Source organism: Nannospalax galili, unplaced genomic scaffold (genome assembly GCF_000622305.1).
Source record: "Nannospalax galili isolate Female #2095 unplaced genomic scaffold, S.galili_v1.0 scaffold127, whole genome shotgun sequence".
In the NCBI taxonomy this organism is placed as follows: domain Eukaryota; kingdom Metazoa; phylum Chordata; class Mammalia; order Rodentia; family Spalacidae; genus Nannospalax; species Nannospalax galili.
The window spans coordinates 11,312,067-11,333,508 of record NW_008360326.1 but is presented as its reverse complement, the minus strand read 5'-3'; the positions used below and the strand labels follow the sequence as shown (position 1 = coordinate 11,333,508).

The 21,442-nt window shown below is 38.7% G+C and overlaps 1 protein-coding gene across 6 annotated transcripts in view; it reads left to right on the top strand.

Moving 5' to 3' along the window:
- Dock10 (dedicator of cytokinesis 10) overlaps positions 1-21,442 on the top strand; it is a 302,587-nt gene that overhangs the window by 208,279 nt on the left and 72,866 nt on the right. For all 6 annotated transcript variants that reach the window (XM_029559988.1, XM_008825837.2, XM_008825830.1 and 3 more), the window contains exons 15-25: positions 1,440-1,562; positions 5,036-5,115; positions 6,706-6,893; positions 7,472-7,537; positions 9,782-9,874; positions 13,518-13,641; positions 13,824-13,945; positions 14,279-14,365; positions 14,870-14,962; positions 17,071-17,189; positions 18,889-18,958. In XM_029559988.1, the coding sequence (XP_029415848.1) occupies positions 1,440-1,562; positions 5,036-5,115; positions 6,706-6,893; positions 7,472-7,537; positions 9,782-9,874; positions 13,518-13,641; positions 13,824-13,945; positions 14,279-14,365; positions 14,870-14,962; positions 17,071-17,189; positions 18,889-18,958 (1,165 nt within the window). The remainder of the gene's footprint in view (positions 1-1,439; positions 1,563-5,035; positions 5,116-6,705; positions 6,894-7,471; positions 7,538-9,781; positions 9,875-13,517; positions 13,642-13,823; positions 13,946-14,278; positions 14,366-14,869; positions 14,963-17,070; positions 17,190-18,888; positions 18,959-21,442) is intronic.

Here is a 21,442-nt window from a genome sequence, read left to right as displayed (position 1 = left end):
CCTTGAAATCACAGAGATCCGCCTGCCTCTGCCCCCCAAGTACTGGGATTAAAGGCATGAGCCACCATACCTGGCTTACTATATTACTTAGACAAAACAATTTATATATTGAAACTCAATCTCTATAGTTCCAATGAAGTGGATCAAGGAAGGAAATAATGGTCCCAGTTCAGTTATATTTATTTAATGTAAAATCTGACTCATATTTCCTGAATTTTATCTTTATTTCTGTCCTAAAAGTTAGAACACGGGCCTGTTTGTTGCCTCAAAGACATCTCAAGAATCTCACTCTCTACATCCGCACATACAACCTGATCCATTTTACACTGCTTATAAATCTTAATGGTACCACCCATAATGCAAAGACCCCTTCTTGCCCAGGTTTGGGTGCCTTAAAGAAACCATTTAAAAAGAATATTATGGACTTGGAAAATGGCTCAGTTGGTAAATGATTGACTAGCAAACATGAGAATCAGAGTTCAATCCCCAGAACCCACATATAAAGGCTGAGCATGGTGATGAGTGCTTATGATCTCAGCACTGGAGAGGCAGCCACAGGAGGACCCCTGAGGTTCACTGGCTAGCCAGCTTAACCTAATTGATAAGTTCCTAGCCAATCAGAAACCCCGTCTAAAAAAAAAGGTTGATGGAGCCTGAGGAACAACAGCCAAGGTTGTCCTCCTGCCTACACACACACACACACATACACATATACACACATACACACACACATACACATATACACACATACATACATACACATATACACACACATACACACACATACACATATACACACATACACACACACATACACACATATACACACATACACACACATATACACACATACACACACTCATACACATATACACACATATACACACACACGTGAACACACACAAGTGCAACAGCACACACACACAAAGGGTAACACATTCCTGTTTTTTTCCAGTTTCTCCAATGCTCCAAAGTTCTGATATGTTACTAAATATGCGACATCGTAAAAATATAGTTGTAAGCTAGGCGTGGTGGCACACACCTGTAGTTCCAACACTTGGAAGGCAGAGGCAGGCGGATCTCTGTGAGTTCAAGGCCAGCCTGGTCTACATAGTGAGTTCCAGGACAGCTAGGACTACAGGGAGGCCCAGCTTCAAAAAGACAAAAAAAGACAACAACAACAACAGCAACAAAATATATATATATATGGTTGTAATATAAACTGTTCCCACTTTAGAAATATAGTTGAAAATAAGAAACAGGACAAAAATATGGTTCATAAATAAAAACTTTATCTAAAAATGTTTGTCTTTTTATTTTCCTAAGTTCCTAATATTTCTTCCATTATAAATTGGAAAGTTATTAATTACTCTCCTTAAAAGTATAATTTCATAAATAGTAACAAAATACCAACCTGAATAAACATTACTTTCCTGCAGATCTGTATTTAAAGATAACCAGGGAAATGTGGACAGAGACTCTAGATTTTCACCACTGTATAGACAAGAAAGCAGCAAGATTTCAACTGAAGACCTCCTTAAACTGGTATCTGATTACAGAAGGTAGGATATTCTGGGTGCTCTCAAAATTAAGCTGTTACCAACATTGATTTCTTCTCTCTCAATAACAACACGTGGTGATCCGAATCTCAGCTGCCCAGATTCCTCCAGAAACAGATGCTTTTCAGGTGACTTCCTATTGCTACGAAATGGTACCATAATAGTTAGTTTGTGCCCCCAGCACTCAGAGGCAGGGGGAGAGACAGGCAAATCTCTGTGAGATTGAGGCCAGCTGGAATTACAGGGACAACTGTCTCAAGCCAAAGAACAGATCACTGCTGGGTGAGGGTGAGTAGATCATCTTTAAGGGAGAGACTAAACAGGCTGACTAGACTCCAGTGGGTGAACTTCCACCAAGGGACATCTAAGTACAAATGCTTGACTGGGTGGGACTTATCATACATGACAGAATGCATGAAATCCAGTGAGGAGAGCCACTGGAGGGTGAGAGTGGAGGAGGGGTCTAAATTTGAGTAAGATCTATTATATGAAATGCACAAACTCAATAAAAATATTTTTAAAAAGAGAGAGAAATGATTTGCTAGAAGTGATCCACAAAAGAATCGTGTCGTGTTGAGCCATGCCACTCACTCCTCTACAGCTGTGTAGCAAGCCACTCCTAAAATTTAGTGTCTTGAAGTAGTATTACTTTACTCCCAAGTCCACAGTTTCAGCTTCTCTCTTATATACTTGATAATGGCTGGCAGAGGTCGGTTGGGGCTGAAGAATCCACTTCTAAGATGGCTGTTTAGTTACTGGTCAGTTGGTGCTGGTGGTTGACTGAGCGTGGTGCCCTGTTCACCTCAGATCTTGCTCTCCTGTGGGAGCCTCTTCTTGAGCGATTTTGATGACCTTGTTACACTACTATCTTAAACTGTTAGCCCCCAAATACTCAGAATATTCTTGTACTGTTTACCCCTGAGTATCAGCTCTGTCTCTCCCACCTAAGAATCAGCGGTCTCTTACCAATTATTTCTGTTTATCCCTCAAAAGCAGCACGATATTATGAAACAAGTATAATGAATATTTTCTGCATCATCAGTAAATTATTTTTTTCTATGTACTGGAAGGGGACTATTGTCAATATTCTTTTTTAATACTTTTTTTTATTTTATGTGTATGAATGTATTGCCTGCTTGTATGTGAGTGCACCCATGTCATGCAATGTTGCAGAGGTCAGAAGAGGGCTTCGGATTCCCCTAGAACTGGTGTTAAGGATGGTTTATAGCCGTCATGTGGGTGCTGAGAATCGAACCAGGGTCCTCTGCAAGAGCAGTCAGTGCCCTTAATGGCTGAGCCATCTCTCCAGCCCCCAATATTCTTTTTTTTATTCAGGAAGTTTCTAGGAAACAAAGATAAATGAACAATTTTATATTAATCTGGAATCACTGTGATGCAGTAAGAGCACTCATGACATGAGAGACCAAGAGGCCTTTCTCCCTTCACTCATCAAACATCCTGACCAAAGCCTGTACCAAGTTCCTCACAGGTCTCCTCAAGCCAGCATGAGAAACAATTCAGAGTGCTTTTACCTTCTCCCTTTCAACAGTCCACTGAGGCATGCACAGCTGTCATACTGAGCAGAATGGAGCAGGCAAAGATTTGGGAGCAAACTGACGTAAACAACTCTGACAAAACCCATGTCATCAGTAAATAGCAAAGAAATTATCCCTTTACCTTTAAGGGGTACCTAGAATACACAACACAGCGGTGACATTAAGTCAAAACTGCAGCATAAATTCTGCCACTGCTGACCCCAAGCTGCCAGTGGGGTTCGCAAAACATGGGCCTGGGAAGAAATGTGAACAACCTTGAGGACATTAGATAATCTTATGGTGTGTATTAGTTGTTTTTCTAACTGCCATGACCTAACACCTGACAAGAGCGACTTAAGAAAGGTTTATTTTTGCCTATGGTTAGAGAGGATGCAGTTCATGACACAGAAGACACAGGAGCAGGAGCAGGAGCAGGAGCTGGTCTCATTGCAGACAGAGTCAAGAAGCACAGAGTGAACAGGAAGAGGAACTGGGCCATGAAGCCTCAGGGCCAGCCCCCAGTGATCCACTTCCTCAGCAAAGCTCCACCCACTAAGGTTCTACAACCCTCTCAAAGAATACCACCAGCTGGGGACTAAGTATTCCAACACAGGAGGCTTTGGAGGAAATATCACGTTCAAACTACAACAGTGTTACCAAATAATTAAAAAGTAGTGAGCTTTGGTATACAATGTTAAATGTGAAGTTTATGTAATTCAGTTTTGCATACTTGCTATGATCCACAGCTGGCAGGCAATGGTCCTAAAAATATAACCCCCCTAAGCTAGCCAGAGCTGGCTCTGGTCCTCACAATCATTGTTATATCTTTCAACGTAGATTTCCTGAGGGTGTAATATTCGAAATTGTTATCAGCAACTTCCACACCAGTACAAAGAAAAAACAGTGAGACATTTCAGTAGAAAGAAGGAAACAGAACTCCAGGGTCAGGGAGCGAGAGTACAAGGGTGTGGGAGAAGAGCCTGCTCACTCACAGAGGACCTCAGCAAAGTTCTTGCCCCTCTTGTTTGCTGGTGAAGAGGAAAAATACAAACTTACTAACTGTAGCAAAAAAGTAACCTCATTCTCAAAGCTTCTTAAAAATCACTATGACAAAGAACTTCTCAAGCCAGTTTAAATGAGTCTTAGTGACAAAATCATACAAATTTGTCATTATACTCATCTGGCCATTTATGTAAGTGAAGTCAAAAAAATAAGTTTAAGAAATTCTTGGGGGCTGGAGAGATGGCTGAGCAGTGAAGAGCACTGACTGCTCTTGAAGAAGATTCAGGTTCAATTCCTAGCACCTACATGATGGGTAACAACCATCTATAACTCCAGTTCCAGGGGATCCAATGTCCTCTTCCAACCTCCAAGGGCACTGCACGACATGAGTGCACTTACATACATTCAGGCAATACGCTCACACACAAAATAAAAATAAGAAAATAAGAAAGAAAGAAATTCTTCAGAGCAGATCGAGGTGTTTGCGTGTCTTTAATCCCAACACTTGGGAGGCAGAGGCAGGAGAATCTCTGTGAGTTAAAGGCCAGCCTGGTCTACATGGTTAGTTCCAATCCAGCTGGGGCTACAGAAAGTCCCTGTCTCAAAAAGACCAAGAAGAAAAAAGGAGGAGGAGGAAGAGGAGGAAGAAGAGAAGGAGGAGGAGGAGGAGAGGAGGAGGAGGAAGAGGAGAAAAAAAAACTTCTGAAGGATGTCTGTTACTTGATTCCTCCCTGATTTTTTTTGTTTTTATTTGCATTAGCACATAGGTTTTATAAGAATTAAACTAAAAGAAATCAATATAAGAATATTTGGAGTCTATTAACCTCTCTCAAAGCTCAGAATTCTAGTAGTAAGTTATTTTCCCTTGGAAATGAAAATAATACAGTGTGTGTGTGTGTGTGTGTGTGTGTGTGTGTGTGTGTGTGTGATCTTTCACAGAGCTGACCGGATAAGTAAAATGCAGACCATCCCTGGAAGCCTGGATATTGCTGTTGACAACATTCCCTTGGAGCATCCAAGTATGATGCTGAAATCACGGTTCAGTTATAGAGTTCTGAGTATCTTGTGGGATTTTGTTTGTTTATTTGGTTGGTTTGTTGGTTGGTTATAAGGTTTAGGTTGTTTGGGGAATTGTTTTCCAAAATAGAAATGGAATTCATTATACTATAATAGAAATAACTTTTAACATAACTCCACTGAGACAGGCACTGAGTGCTGTGGTGGAAAAATATCCTGGACCGTATAATGATCATCTGTTATGCAAATTGGAGTTTAATATCCAGCAAGATATTAAATTATATCCCATAGACCTTAAAATTCTGGAATGTTACAAGACAGGAAAGCCAGGTTCATGTAGATAAGTAACCAATAGAGAATTTAAATTCTATCCTGTTTTTCTGACTCAAGTACAGGCTGGTTCTGCCACAGCACAACGTCAAGAATTGCTTTGAACACTGGGCATAGCCACTTAAGTGGATAGAATATTGTTATTGTTCAGAATATGGTCAAAGTCCTGCTTTCATTAATCTACAAATGAGGGCTTCAGAATGCATAAGGAATCAGAGCTTTCTATAATGAATGATGACCAGGGAGAGGGCTACTGACAAAAAATGTTAGGATGGCCATCCATCCTTGTAATTTTCCACAAACCATCTTACCATGAAATATAATGAGCATTCTAACTTAAGCTCTGACCCCAAATCATTTTTATATTGATTGATATGAAAAAGCAAAGAATAAACTAAGCCATTTCCTCTATTTGGCTTGAGGAGCAGGATTTTATTACCTACAGAAAAGAAAAACAATCAAGGAGAAGGCCAAATATTCCCTTTGAAAGAATTGTGGGGTACTAGAAGTTTGAGCACATAACGAAAATATTAGAATCTATTTCTGATCAGATATTAGGGTTGTTATCTGATTCCCAAATACACAACGCTCTTCATTTTGTTTTATATGAGGCCAGGAAGACTCTCTGTGGGTAAAGAGAAGTAGCAATTGTCTGCTTTCTTTCAAAATGACAGCTTCAAACTGTGTAGTGACAGAAGTTTTGACTTACATACTCCTACGGATCTTTTCTTTGTTTTTTCTCTTAGGCTGTTACTATAAAGTTAGATTTTAAAGTCAGTAAAATTGAAAAGAAAAATATAACAAATAACTAACAGAGGGCTTCAGGCCCTCACTGTAAGTCATTTGATAGGTGAAAAATTAATAGTAATCCATATAGTCCTATCAACAATAGACCCACTTGGTAAATTTTTATTCTGACATACAATAATATGTATATTTTATTTATAATAATCTCATGAAGGTCAGTGGATTGTTACATTTATCTTATAAAATCTAGCTAGTATAGTCATATGTAAATGAAATAATACCAAAATAAAATCATTGTAAATTTATCTAAATGATTTACCACATTTCTCGGGCATAAGCTTCAATTCTAAATATATAGCGTGTTTACCTGTCATCCCTAACACACTCACACTTGGCATCAATTGGAGCCCAATATAACACTTCCATTTTAAGTGGATTCATGTTAATTTGTTAAATATTCCTCCCTTTAGAAGAACCATATTAAATGACAAACTCTTATTTTCTGATTTTTTAAGACTGTGTAACATCGTCCTTTATCCCTGTCAAGCCTTTCAACGTGACAGCTCAATCAGAACCCACAGTGGAGGTGGAAGAATTTATTTATGATTCAACAAAGTATTGCCGTCCTTACAGAGTATACAAAAATCAAATTTACGTCTACCCCAAACACCTCAAGTATGATAGCCAGAAATGTTTCAACAAGGTATGATATAAGTTTCTGAGGTGTTATTTTCTCAGTTCACAATATTTAGACTCTACAAGATCGTTTCCGTAAACTAACTACAAATAACTGTGGGCCAACACTTGGCAGTGGAAAACCCTGTGAAGGAAATGCTTAGGAAGGGGTAGTTAATGAAGTGATTTGTAGAATTCACTTTAAGACTATGTATAGATTAATGCATTTGTAACATCTGAGGATACTGCAAAAGCTATCTTGCAGCTGTTCATCTCTGTATTGTTTAAAGATGCATGGTTGTGTAACACATTAAAAATCCTTTCTGAAATCAGACTTACATAAACTTGATCCAGACCATTTTTGTGGTTTCTTATAATACTCTGAAAATAGCATGCCTGCCCTGCTTCACTGTGAGCTTTTAGTTTCTTTTCAAATCTCTCCAAATCCTATTATTTTTGAGGACTGTGGATAATGTCACAAGACAATGTTGGTTGTTCTACATTTTCAGATTTAATTAGAAGCTACTTATTTTAGGTCCTTAGATTGTTTAGGGTGTTATTTAAGAGGAAGTTATAATTTTCATTTTCCCCTCACTGTAATTTCAGGCACGAAATATAACCGTGTGCATTGAATTCAAAAATTCTGATGAAGACTGTGCCAAGCCCATGAAGGTGAGCAGGTTAACTGAGGACACAGCATGAGAGTTCTCTGCATCATCAGGGGGCTTTTTATATGAGTGTGGTTAAATGATGAGCAATTTAAGACATTTGTTTTAGGTTTTCAAAATCCTGACTTAATAATAGCCAGCATGAGGGACTGGAGAGATAGCTCATCATTTAAGAGCACTTACTGCTCTTACAGAGGACCTAGGTTCAATTCTCATCCCCCACACGGCACCTAACAATCATCTATAACTCTAGTTCCAGTGGATGTGATACTCTCTTCCGATCTCGGCAGGCACTGCACAACATGGGTGCACTTACATATATGCAGGAGATATACTCATACACATAAAATAAAAATAATAAATAAAATATTTTTTAAAAGTAATAGCCAACGTGAACTCGATCTATTAGAAATGTTAATCTTGCAGCTGTCTACACTTTTCAGGATATGGAAAAAGGGGAGCCATTTTAATAAGAAACAAGCTCAGTGGTTCCCTGTGAAAGAATCTATCCTGTGCGTCGATTAGCCCACCTCTTGATTCTGCATGCTTGGTTTGAAATAGCACATCCACCCAGGCTCTGTGTGGTCAGCACAGAAGGGCTGCTATACATGAACCTATTGACTAGCAGGAAGACCCCGAGGGCTCACATTTATGAAAAGTGCTGTGGCCAAGTACCAGGAGCTGAAAAATGGCTCTAAAAGACCATTCCCTGTTGCTGATCACATACATTAATAATATCAAAAAATAATGGTTATAATTGTATAAACTGTGCTATTTTGATCTATGAAACTTTAACTGGATGGCCTTTTTTAAGAGTTCACATATGATATGGGTGTGTTTTATTTTAGGAGTATCAAACAGTATTAAATAGCCTATAAAAATGGAGGGAAAGGCTATTTTTAGAAAGCCTTCTGTCAAAACTTCCCAGTTTCAGTGCATCAGAGTGATGGGGTAGTAAAAGCAAAGTTAACTCCTAACCAACCCTACCACTATGCAAGACTTTTTCTTAAAGAACTCTCGAGTACAAATCCCATGCTCTGATTTGTGCTGCTGAGCAGATGTGTAGCCTTATTCAGAAAAATGGTGGTCAATTTGAGAATGAAGTTATTCGTGCAGAATAAAGAAATCTTCAAAATAATCTTGCGCCACCATCAGCATCCATAGGTGCCCAGCTTCTCTACAGCATTAGCGTCAATGCAGAAAACTTGAAGTGTGATGTAACTGTCAAACAGACACTGGCACAGCAGGCCTTTTAATGGGGAACATTCTAGGAAAGAGGAAACAATTGCAGGTTTGTGGGTCCTCTGCTTCAGTGCATTCTAAACACCACACAGAGATATGGCCTGGCCAGATGTAAGACTCAAAGAGAAGCCCTGAATTTGGGAAGAGGAACTTTCTAACCTGTGTGACTCACAAGTGTCGGTCCTATCCTATGGCCCGATCAGAGCCTGGGATAGAAATGGCCCCATCAGAAGTCTCCCTACAGGGATTTATACTAAACACATTCACTCACACTTATGGTAATAAGTCACATAGTGGGTTGGTTTAGTATTTGGCCTTCATGTCATACCTGCAAGATGAGTAAAAGCCTTGGATTTTCTTTGGTGTCCTATTGCATAATAAATGAACAGCCATATGCCAATGAAGTTCGAAGATATCTCAATGTCAACTCATCCTGGGAAGTTAATGGCAAAGTGTGCATTGGTCAGAGAATTGGGAACTGAAGAGCTGTGACTTTTTTCACTCAGGGATGTATTCAGGCATTCGTAATTGTTTACCTCATAACTTTTTTTTTCTTTTTGATTTTTTTTTAATTTTTAAAAATGATTTATTTAATAACAACATACTTAGAAGAAGCATATCATTACAACACAATTGACATATTCAATAACGTTTTCCTGAGGTAGGATGCATCTCTTTCAAATTTGGCTGTAAATTTTTAGGTTTACAGTTGAATTATTACAGTTATACAATATTGTACTCAGTATAAACCCTATAAGACATAAATTAAATGATGTTTTAACCTTTAAAAAGATCTCCATTTCATTATTAAAATACACAGTTTCATATAGAAAAATTCTTTTTCAATGCAATTGACATTGGATGTTTGCACATGCATTTCTAATCTCTAAATATCTGATTATTACTAGTCACAGTTGGTTACTTTCTGAGCTTCTAGGCATCTGAGCATGAATATAAAGTCATCAGGTAGATTTCAATGGTAATGTTTTTCACATCTTTTAAACAGTGTATTTATGGAAAACCTGGAGGGCCTCTCTTCACCTCAGCTGCGTACACAGCTGTTCTACACCATTCCCAGAATCCGGATTTCTCTGATGAGGTAAGGGCAAAGCTTCCACTACCCAGCAGGTCCTAAAACTCATGGATGAGTAGGATCAATTGAACCTTATCTAGCCCACACCTCAGACTGCGGACACACGTAAGTACCTGTGTGCACTTTCAAGACTGATAGTGACATTGACTGATGTTGCCCTTGGAGTATATTTCAAATTCCTGCATTTGAGTACAAGATTGGCCCTCAAAGTGTGACCATTTTATTGTATCTTCTCAAGGGAGATAATCTTTTCATTAGGTCACTGGTGAGTATGATAGAAATTTCTTAGATAGCCTGATTGGTAAATCAGCAGCAGCATTTCATAACGTTAATAGGAAGAGCAGCGGATTAGATTTTATGAGCCAACATTATTGCTCACACATATACATAAACTTGAGTGAGTTTAGGCCCCCTCATCCTCTGGCTGGGAGCATGGCTTCCTGTAGAAAAGTCAACACTCTCACTATGTTCTAAACAGCAGACCATATTCCAAGAAAGACACCATTTCACTTAACCCCACTGCAGTTCTGCATAGTGGGTTCTGTTACCACCTTCCCATTATATAGATGAGGAAACTGAGGCTCCAAAGAGTCAAGTAACTTTGCCAGGGGCACATAACTAATAAGTGGCAGAGTTCAAACGAGGTCATGTAACTCTAGGCAGAGGCTTTACCACTCACTGTAACTCTTAAGAAACATCACTGGAGACTAGAGGGATGGCTCATTGTTTAAGAGCACTGGCTGCTCTTGCAGGGGACCCAGGTTCAATTCCCGGTACCCAGTTACCCAGTAATGACTGTTTGTAACTCCATTTCCAGGAGAATCTGTTTTCTTCTTCTGAGCTCCATTGATATTCTGCAATGTGGGGGCACTTACATACCTGCAAGCAATACACTCATACACAAAAAAAACAGAAATAATAGCCGGGCATGGTGGCGCACACCTTTAATCCCAGCACTCTGGAGGCAGAGGCAGGCGGATCTCTCTGAGTTCAAGGCCAGCCTGGTCTACATAGTGAGTTCCAGAACAGCTGGGGCTACAGGGAGACCCTGTCTCAAAAAGACCAAAGAAAAAAAATAGAAATAATAAATAAAAATGTTTTTTAAAAAAAGAAAGAAAGAAAGATCATTGAGGACTAGAAAGATGGTTAAAGTGTTTCAGACCACTGGCTACTCTTACAAGGACCCAGGTTCAGTTCCAGCACCCACATGTTAGCTAACAACCATCCTTAACTCCAGCTCTGAGGAATCTGACACCCTCTTCTGGCCTCCATAAGCATTGCATGCAAAAGTGCACTTTATATACATGCAGGCAAAACACACATAAAATAAAAATAAAAAATAAATGAATAAAATTTTTAAAAGACAAGTATCAGGGATTAAATTTAGTTTCTAGCCAAAAGGCAAAGGTCTGAACTAACGCAACTTCTGAGATTCAAAGTCATATCTGTTATGTGAGGTTTCTAGGAATGCTATAAAAATCAGCACCATTTGGTTCCTTAAAGCACACACTTGTTATCCTACAGCTCTGGTAGTCAAAGGTTTGAAGTGGGGGTCATGGGATGAAATAAAGGTGTCAGCAAGCAAGACACCTGAAAGTTCTAGAGGAAAATCTGTTTCCCTGCCTCTTTCACCCTCAAGACACTGCCACACTCCTTGCCTTAAGACTCCATTCTAACCAGCTCACCACTTACCTCTATTCTGTCTTCCCTCCATCCTTGCCTCTGGCTTTCCTTCCTTCCTCTTATAAGGACTACTGTGGGACTGGAGAGATAGCTCAGTTGGTAGAGTGATTGCCAAACATACAAGAAGCCCTGAATTTCATCCCCAGGCCACATAAAACAGCATGGTGGTATATGCCCGTAATTCCAGCACTTGGAAAATGGAGACAGGAGGTTCACAAGTTCAAGGTCATCTTTTATTACGTAGTGAGGCTGAGGCCTGCCTGGAGTACATGAGACCCTGTCTCAGAGAAAGAAGAAGGAAAAGAGGAGGAGGAGGAGGAAGGACCCATTGTGGCTTGGAATATCTAGGACAATCTGGTCCTTGCCTTAATCATATCTGCTGTGTCTCTTTTGTCATGTACACGTTCATGAGTTCTGCATGTCAGAACATGGAGGACATCTTGACAAGCCATTTTCTGTGCACTACACCATGTTGCACATTAATTATTTTCAAAGTAATTAATAGAACTCCCGATAAAGCATCTTCCTGACCCTATCTGTCCCCTCCATATCCATTTAATGGTCTTAATTTCCCTCTATAAATCCAGGCCAGAGGATGAAAATGCTAAGGGAAAGAGCTATGATCACATTACAAAGTACCTACTATATTGGTTGACTCTTTGGCAAAGTCCGTGTGAAAGGTGCATTTTCTGTAGTTGTAAGAATTTTTAATGAATGTTCTCTGTGTAGTTAATGTTGCCTTTTAATCTTTTTCATTTTCATGTTTCCTGGAATTCTCATAAAACCTCTGAGCTTTTCCACATGACAATGTGTGTGTTATTAATAGCTTGGTGGTCTCTGCAGTGCAGATTTAAAACGAAGGCTTTATTTTCTTCATTACAGGGAAAATGATTGCATTAACTCTTAAAATGGGTATAAATTATTCCAATGCATTGTTATAATAAAATGTGAATATTTACAGTATTTGCTAAGTCAACAATGTTTTCACTAGCATTTAGTTAGCTAGAATTCTTGAATACTCGAACATTTCCATATGCCCTTGACTTTACCTAAGAAAGAAAATGTCTATTGTTTTATTATTATATATTTGTAAATGTATACTTGTTTTTGTAACTAAGTTAGCATGCTGCTGTATACAGAGTCTATGTCAAACTGTTACCCATCAAAATCCAGGGATCCTCAAACTTTACCATATATCAGAATTATCTGGAAGGATCATTGAAACAAAGGTCCAGGTTCAGATTCAACATGTCTGGTTTGGGGCCTGAGATTTTGTGGCTAAACAAGGTTCCAAATGGCACAGAAGCTGCTGCTTCAGGGACCACACTTTGAAACCAGCTATGTTAATTCCTTCCTGAATATTATGAAAGTAACTTAGCCAGATTCATGGAACATCTAATAATCTGCAACTATTAGTGACTATTTTTGACAGTTCTGAGAACAACTTAGTGATGGATGTAAAAATAAGTACATGTTACCTGGACAAGGTCCGGGAATGAGATGTGGGATCTTGTCTTAGAAAGCACTATTATTAACTTTTCCGTCTCTTACTCACCCAGAGTCCCCTTACCATTCCCCACCTTGAGTCCCTCCCCTTCACAAGACTCTGGGGAAAATGAAATGCTTTTGACAGGGCTTTGAAACTTAACCTTTAACTTCTGTCCTTACGTTCTATAGTTCTGTGTTTTATGTTTATCCGTGTGTGTGCTTAACCCATACACTATTAGCATAGATAATTTAATGTGAGATATGAGGTAATATAAATCATCACCCATCACAATAAAGAGCATCAACATACTGATACATTAAAGCTAAAAGATTGTATATTTATTGAGAGCTAAAGTGGTATGATTGAACATAGACCTAGATTTCGTTTTTTTTTTTTTTTTAAGACTATGTGTTGTCTTATGCTGACCATAAGCAAATGATTTTAATCTTGGTCTAAATATGATGTCCTTCATTTCAGGTGAAAATTGAGCTACCAACACAACTCCATGAGAAACATCATCTTTTGTTTTCCTTTTATCATGTGACATGTGACATCAATGCCAAAGCTAATGCCAAAAAGAAGGAGGCTCTAGAGACATCAGGTACTGCCAGGAAGTAGCCTGAAGTAACTTAGAACGACAATCAACTTGAGTTAGGGACTATTTTAATGGGTTTTATTGAATTTATAATGAAATTAGTGTTTACAGGTGACAAATCTGTAGATTTGTGTTTCTTCCCATGAATAAGTGTGCTCAAAAGTTTTCTCCATATTGTTTCTTTGCAGTGGGATATGCCTGGCTCCCTCTGATGAAACACGATCAGATAGCTTCTCAAGAGTATAATATTCCAATAGCAACAGCTCTGCCTCCTAATTATTTAAGCATTCAAGATTCTGCAAATGGAAAGGTATTAAGTATTGTGTAAATTACAAGAAAATAAAAATGCATCAGCTAAGTGACTAAGGCTATCTTCTTTCTTGGCTACTTAAACTAACATGATAATGTATGTGCATTGCATTCATGAGTGAAGTCACCCTATGATAATCCAAGTATATAATTTCATTTATGATCACAAGAAATGAACTATGAAAAATGACCCTCTGAAACTTGACAGACTTGACTCCAATATTGCCAAATGAATTTGCACTTTTTCCCATCTCTATGGCAAATTAACATTAAAAGTGACTTAATTCCTTTGTCTCAAATTGTCACAATGATGGTAGCAAACTCTTTCTTGCAGCATGGTGGGAGTGACATTAAATGGGTGGACGGTGGCAAACCGCTTTTCAAAGTTTCAACATTTGTTGTATCAACAGTAAACACTCAGGTGAGTACCACATCCTGCAGTAGAGGCATCATCTCTGACATAAAATCTAAAGATGATGCCTGCATGTGCACAGGGAGAATCATCATTTGGGCAGGTGACTAAGGCTGCCAAGGAAGATACTTAGGGTATAATTTTGTGCCTTTTCAATATAGATAAAATGCCCCAACTCCATAAGTAATATAATTTGAGGCTAAAATCCACAAGTGTATATAACAGCATGATCATCCCCTTACCAGTATGATTTCCTCCTATTGACAGCATCCAGATCTAACACACCTGTTCAATGTCAAAATAAATACTTTGGATGTTAACTCTGAAACTAATTATAACTTTCAGAGCCTATGCAGGGCCATGAGGTTGGCTAGACTTCACTGGAGAGTCACTTTGGCCAGTTGCTGGCATAGTGACTCTGAACTAGTCACTTTACCTCCTCTAGTCCTTATTTCCCATGAGGAAAATGGTGTCAATAGAACACCTCTTCTCACACTTCTTCTGCCATTGCAGGACCCACATGTGAACGCATTTTTCCACCAGTGCCAAAAAAGAGAAAAAGACATGTCTCAGTCACCTACCTCGAGTTTTGTTCGCGCTTGTAAGGTAATATGGCATGCCAACAGATTTAGTAGTCTTCGGGGTTAAAACGAGCAAAGGCCCACTGTCCCCCTGAATAGCTAGCTAGGCGGTGATGGTTATGGAGAAAGCTAAAACATCTTACAATTCAGAGTAAGTGGTTTTGATTTCATAATTTCTACATAGCTGTGTTTATATAAAAAGAGAAAGAGCAAAGATTAGGGTTTTTCCAAAATAAAAATAATTGAAAATCAGAATATATTTACCATAGCTAATTAAGTGGTGAGTCCTTGCAACACAACCCTCCAGCCCTCTGCCATTCCGCATTCCGGGATGAGTAAAGCCGGGTAAAAGGGATGACAGCAATCACTTCCCATCCCTAAAAACACCTGTAGAACACGCCTCACTGCTTTCCCCTTGTTTATTGAACTGACAGATAAAAGTCATATATCTTTATCCCCTAAAACATGATGTACTGGGATGTGTATACCATGGCTCAAGTTCCTGCTGGGGCGCCACGTATGGCTGCCGGGAGCACAGCCACGGGACCTGAATGGATTACACAGAACGGAAAAAGACCAAGGGACTCATGCGGTTTTATTTCTTTACCTTATTTCTTCATCCATGTATGAGTGCCGAAAACACGGGCAGCTCTGTTTTCATACTTGTACTCATCAGAGCTACAGTTGAATGTTTACAGAACAGTGGATAACAATAAAGAGGCCAGAATCGAGCAGTTAAGCAACTCAGCAGGCGTTCCTGCATGAACTTTCTCATGAGACAAGGCTCTCCAGGCATACACGTCCAGGGTTTGGCTAAATTTACCAAGCATATTTTTAAAGCCGTAGGAACACTATTTCACAGCCCCTTCAGTATATGTTAGGCATTGACTAAATGAACATGACTGATATGTGCATTATACACATACACACACGTACACACACACATAGAGAGAGAGACAGAGAGAGACATAATATATATGGTGAGAACATTCAAAGCATTTTCATACATCTCTATGAGAATGCAATAAATATTATTAACTATGGTCACCATGTCGTACATTGTACCTCTCAAACTTATTCCTCCTAACTAAAATTTTGTGCCCTTTGACCCACATCTCCCATCACCTTCCCCTCCCCACCCCCTTTCACCACCATTACACACCCTGCTTCTATAAATCAAACTTTCTTTCAAATGTCACATAGTGAGATCGTGTGGTACCTATCTCCATGTGCCCGATTTGTCATGCTTAGGAAAATGTCCTTCGAGTTCATCCATGCCCTTGAAAATGCCAGGTTTTCCTTCTTAAAGCTGAATAGTATTCCTCTGTTTGACCCAGCAGCTTGTCTTTGGTCATTTATCTGTTGGTGGAAATCTAAACTGATTCTGTGTCTTGGTTATTATGAACAATGCCTCAGTGACTATAAGAGAGATGTTTCTTCACACTGATATCATTTCCTTTGGATATGTACCCAGTTGTGAGGTTGCTGGATCCAAAGGCAATTAATTCTTGGGTTTTTTGAGGAATCTATCCACTCTTTTCCATTACAACAAATAAATTTACATCTTTACTAACATTTTCAGGGAGGGGGTTCATTTTTCTCCATATCCTCCACAGTACCTGTTCTCTTTTATCTTTTTGATAATAGCCATTCTAACAAATTAGGTAATATTTCTCTGTTGTTTTATAATGTATTTATCCGATGATAAGTTATGTTAAGCAGTTGTTTGTATACCTGTTATTGAAAGCTTGTATGTGTTCTTTTAAGAAATGTCTTCTCTGGCCCTTAGCCTACTTTTTAATTGTGCTGTTCACTTGCTTTTGAGATTTTAAAATATTTTAGATATTCTCCCCTCATCAGGCACATGATTTGCAAGGGTTTTCTCCCATTCCAGAAGTTGACTTGTCACGCTGCTCAGTGATTCCTTGGCTCTGCAAAAGCTTTCAATTTAGATGTGATCCCATTTGTCTACTTTTACTTTCGTTACATATGAAGCCACTGCCTAGATCAGTGTCACAGAGCCTTCCTCCTCTGTGTTTGGAATTTTTTTGTCTGAGGGCATGCATTTAATTGAGCCTGTAACTCTGAACATGCTTTGCATTTACCCAATGTCTTTCTTCCAATTTATTGCAGAACTTATTAAACGTGGAAAAGATTCACTCAATCATGAGTTTTCTGCCCATCATCTTGAATCAGCTCTTCAAAGTTTTGGTGCAGAACGAGGAAGATGATATAAGTACCACCATCACCAGGTAACAGTTGCACCTTGGAAGAAGACCAGGGTAGCTGGGTCACACTGAACTCCGAAGGTTCGACTCTGACTGAACAGCCGCATGCTGGCACACGCACTTCTCACTCTTGAATCCGTAATTTCTAATCCCGTATTGTTATCCTTAGTGAAGTGTTAGAGTTATTTTCCCTTGCTTGTGTTTTTTTAAACATTTTAGTTTGATATAATTGTAGATTCATGAGCAATTGAAAGAAACACTATGGAGAGAACCTTTGTGCTCTTAGTCTCTCACTGGCAACACACACACATTTTTATCTGTGCGTATATGAAGTTACACAATATGTAATCTTTTGGTATTGACTTTTTAACTAATCATAATCCTCTGAAGATTCACCCAGATTGTTCACCTATCAATAGGTCCTTTCTTTTCATTGGTGATACAATAGTCTGTTTAACAATTTATTTGTTGAAAGACATCTGCATTATTTCTATTTGGGAACTATTACAAATAAAGTCACTGTGGACATTTATATATAATTTTATGTAAATTTAGTTCTAATTCTTTGGTTCTGACCTGAATACACAGTAATGCAATTGCCATACAGTATAGTAGTTACATGTTAGATTACGAAGAAACTTCCAGAATGCTTTCCAGAGTAGCTATGTCATTTTACATTCCCACAGAACTTTTTTATTATATTTTCTTCCTTTCTCTCACATTAATTTGGTTATACCATACTATTTCAACATCGCTAGTCTGGCTAGGTATGAACTCTTAATTTTGCGTTTATATTGCTTTAAATTAAGAATTTAATCATATTTTTGTGGTTTGTTTCAAAAAATAGTCTTAGCATCCTACAAAAATTTACTATAGGTATTGAAATGTGTACTGTATCTTCCTTGTTCATAAACATATGATTTATCTTTTCCATAAAGAGGGATTTCAGTCTAGCTTTTAACATAGAAATGCCCAGAAGTTGTAAGAAATTAAAGTGTCTTTAACAGTTTCACAATCATCCAGTTCTGAACCTGGATTAAAAATTCCCAACTGTGCCATCAACTAATATCCTTGTCAATGAAGTGTATATGTTGATGTCCAGAGACATTTAAATACTGCGGCTGATACATCCGTTGAAATTTCTGAGGTACTGCAAAGCATTCTGATTGCACAGCAGCTGGTAGTGTTAATATCTAAAAACCAACTTGCCTTTTGTACTTGAAACCCTAACCGAACTAATGGGAGAAAATATACATCTTAATCTAATCCCCTTTCCTGAAAATATGTAGTCAACTCGTAGGTTGGAAGCTGAGCCCTTTAAAATGGCACATGATCATTAATCAGAGCTTAAAAGTCTTCAGTTTTAATTAGGTACTAAAAATGATCTCTTCCAGGAAGACAATGTCAGCAAATGCACAAACCGTAATTGGCATATTTGACCCAGTCAGTGTCTCCATATGCTGCTATTACCCTAAGATCTTATTTATACCTTGATCAATGCTTGGAATATCAAATTTTTGAATTGGCCCCCTGGGTGTTAAGCATAGTAAATGCCCTGTACTGAGAAGTGGGGAGAGCAAGAGAGGACTGTAACATTGCTTGGTTCCTTCATTCCTCCATACACTCATCCACAAAATACTCCATTTACCAAGTGTTCTAATGTCAAGATAAAGTGGTGTTTTTATGCCTTCAGCAAGGCCACTGAACAGCTTTGCTTTTCCAGGGTTCTGGCCGACATTGTGGCCAAGTGTCATGAGGAGCAGCTAGACCATTCCGTCCAGTCATACATTAAGGTAGGAAGTCAGCACTAGGGCACTGATCGTATTCCCTGTGCTATGTGGCTCGTCTCATTTCCTGTCTGCACTCAGTGGGAACTTCTACCCCCAAAGCCAGATGGTGCCCACTATGGTCAGAACAAGAGTTTACCTTAGCAGAATTCCATTCTTTGCATTAATGGGCTAGCTGTATTGTTTAAATTTATAAATACTAGGTACACGTGCAAATGAATATTGACATGGGAAGAATGGAAAGAAAAAGCTAAAGTGCTGTTCTCCGAAAGTTGACACTAGAAGTACATGAAATGTCTTTGTTTATAAAAGAAATACTTTTCCTGTGGGGTTGCTGAATGCTCTGTTTCTTCTGTAATTTTTCTTAGCTTTTTTTATTGTTTTCTCAGGCATTATTTCATTTTCCCAGTCACTCTATATTTGTACCTGCTTCTGGTATGTTAAGTCCTTTATCTTCCAGCATGAACCGCTTGCCCATCTCATTGGTGTGCACCACTTCTTCAGCATCCTCTGTCCAGTGTCACTTGGAGACATTCCGTTCTCATTTCCAGTTGGCTGTGAACCCATGCCGGTGAACTTGTGATGATGTTTGTACCCTCACAGCTCTGCTGCAAACATCCAGAGACAATCATAAATGTCTTAAAGTACTTTATAACACATAGAAGACTTCCATTTCTATTTTGTCTATGCATAGATTAGGTCTTTGGAGACGTTGAATTTTTAGGGAAATATATTCAAGCAATACACATGGATAGACATATTCATTCTAGATGTCTAGAAGTAGAACTGGAGAAGCACTTGGGCATTTTGTGCTAAAAACTTTGTTTTAATAATAATCATTATTATTGTCCATATTCCTACAAAAGGAGGCTGTTAGAAATCCCATTCTCAGGGGAACCACTCTGAGATTCCCACCTGTAAGGATTCTTTTCTCTGTCTGTAACTTTGCACCAGAAATGCTGAATGTCTTTTCTGAATACCACAGCATGGGTGTGCACACTTCCTCCTCAAAATGCCCTATATGTTGGAAATACCAAATCACTTCACAGTGACTTCCCTGGAGTGTCATTTTACCTAATATGACCCAGTTCTACCTACAAATTCCTTTTTGGAGTTTGCTCTCTGTTTCAGAGAGAAGCCTCACTTACTTTCTAGGGTATTGAATTTACTTGCCAACAGACTGTCTGGAAAAAGTTCTTCTCAGTTCTTAACCTAATTTTCTATTTAAATCTACAAAAGAACTGAAAAGAATAAAATAACCTCTCAATCCATCGTACTCACAGGTAGCTTCATTCCAACCTTAGTTTCCTGGTTCCACAGAGTCCTTAAATATTATGAGATGCCAGACATGGTGACGCATACCTTTAATCCCAGCTCTTGGGAGGCAGATGCAGGCAGAGCTCTGTAAGATGGAGGCCAGCTTGGTTCACATAGTGACTTCTGGTGGGCGTCATCACTGAGGCCAGTACCTATGAGAACCTTAGTGTTCAGACTCTTATCTGTAGTGCTCTTGGAGAGATAAACTGGAGATAAATCTTGTAATGGGCTTAAATTTCAACCAGAACATATAAAATATCTTGATAGGACCATTTCACTCCACAATGTAGAAGAGTGGTGGTTCATTTCTTTTATTTTGAAGTGGTTCAAATCCAGCAATACATGAAATTTCAGATTGACAATTCCTAAGGATAGTTTAGAATATATTTCCAAATAATGTATCAAATACTTCCTAGTAAGTATAATCAGTTTGCATGTTACTCTAGAAAGATCACTAAACTAACAAGTGAGAGACCAGAGTCTAATTTGTTAAGTTACTTGGGCAGTTTGTCACGGGAAACATCCATTTTCCAACTGTGTGTTCTGTGATTGGACTTCTGTTTGGCTTCACGGTTAAGAGCCTGACCTAAGAGTCTGAATTTTTTTACCATAAGGTGAGAAAAGAAAAAAAAAAAAAAACATTTTAACATATAGGCAGAGAGTAAGCCCAACTCTCAGGAACATCGTGACAACTGATGAGCTAACTCCGAGATAGCCTTGAAAGATGTGATATTCAATGTGATTTATATTTATTCAAAAGTAAACAAAACACCATTTCAAGTTCAGTGGCACTAAGTGCTGTTAATTCACTCCATCCACAATATCAGAACTGTACACATTCAGCACCATGTCTATTTCAAAGATGTATGATGTAGGTCTAATGTGAATCTAATCAAATGCCCTGGTTCGTGGTGATTTGTCGGACTGCTAGGTCTAAGTGTCAGATTTTAACATAAGTGCTTTGTACTGGATAAATTGATGATGAGTTTGTCCTCATATAAGGCAGAATACATAAGGGAAAATGAAATCGTGCTTGACTGCAGCTAGCTTTACACATCCATTAGCTTTGTCTCTCCGCTTTGAGGTGAGCTTGCAAACTTCAGGGTGCGCCATGGTGCTCATGTGCTTCAAAGTGCAAAGAAATGGTTAGAAATCTAGAAATGAACAGACCAG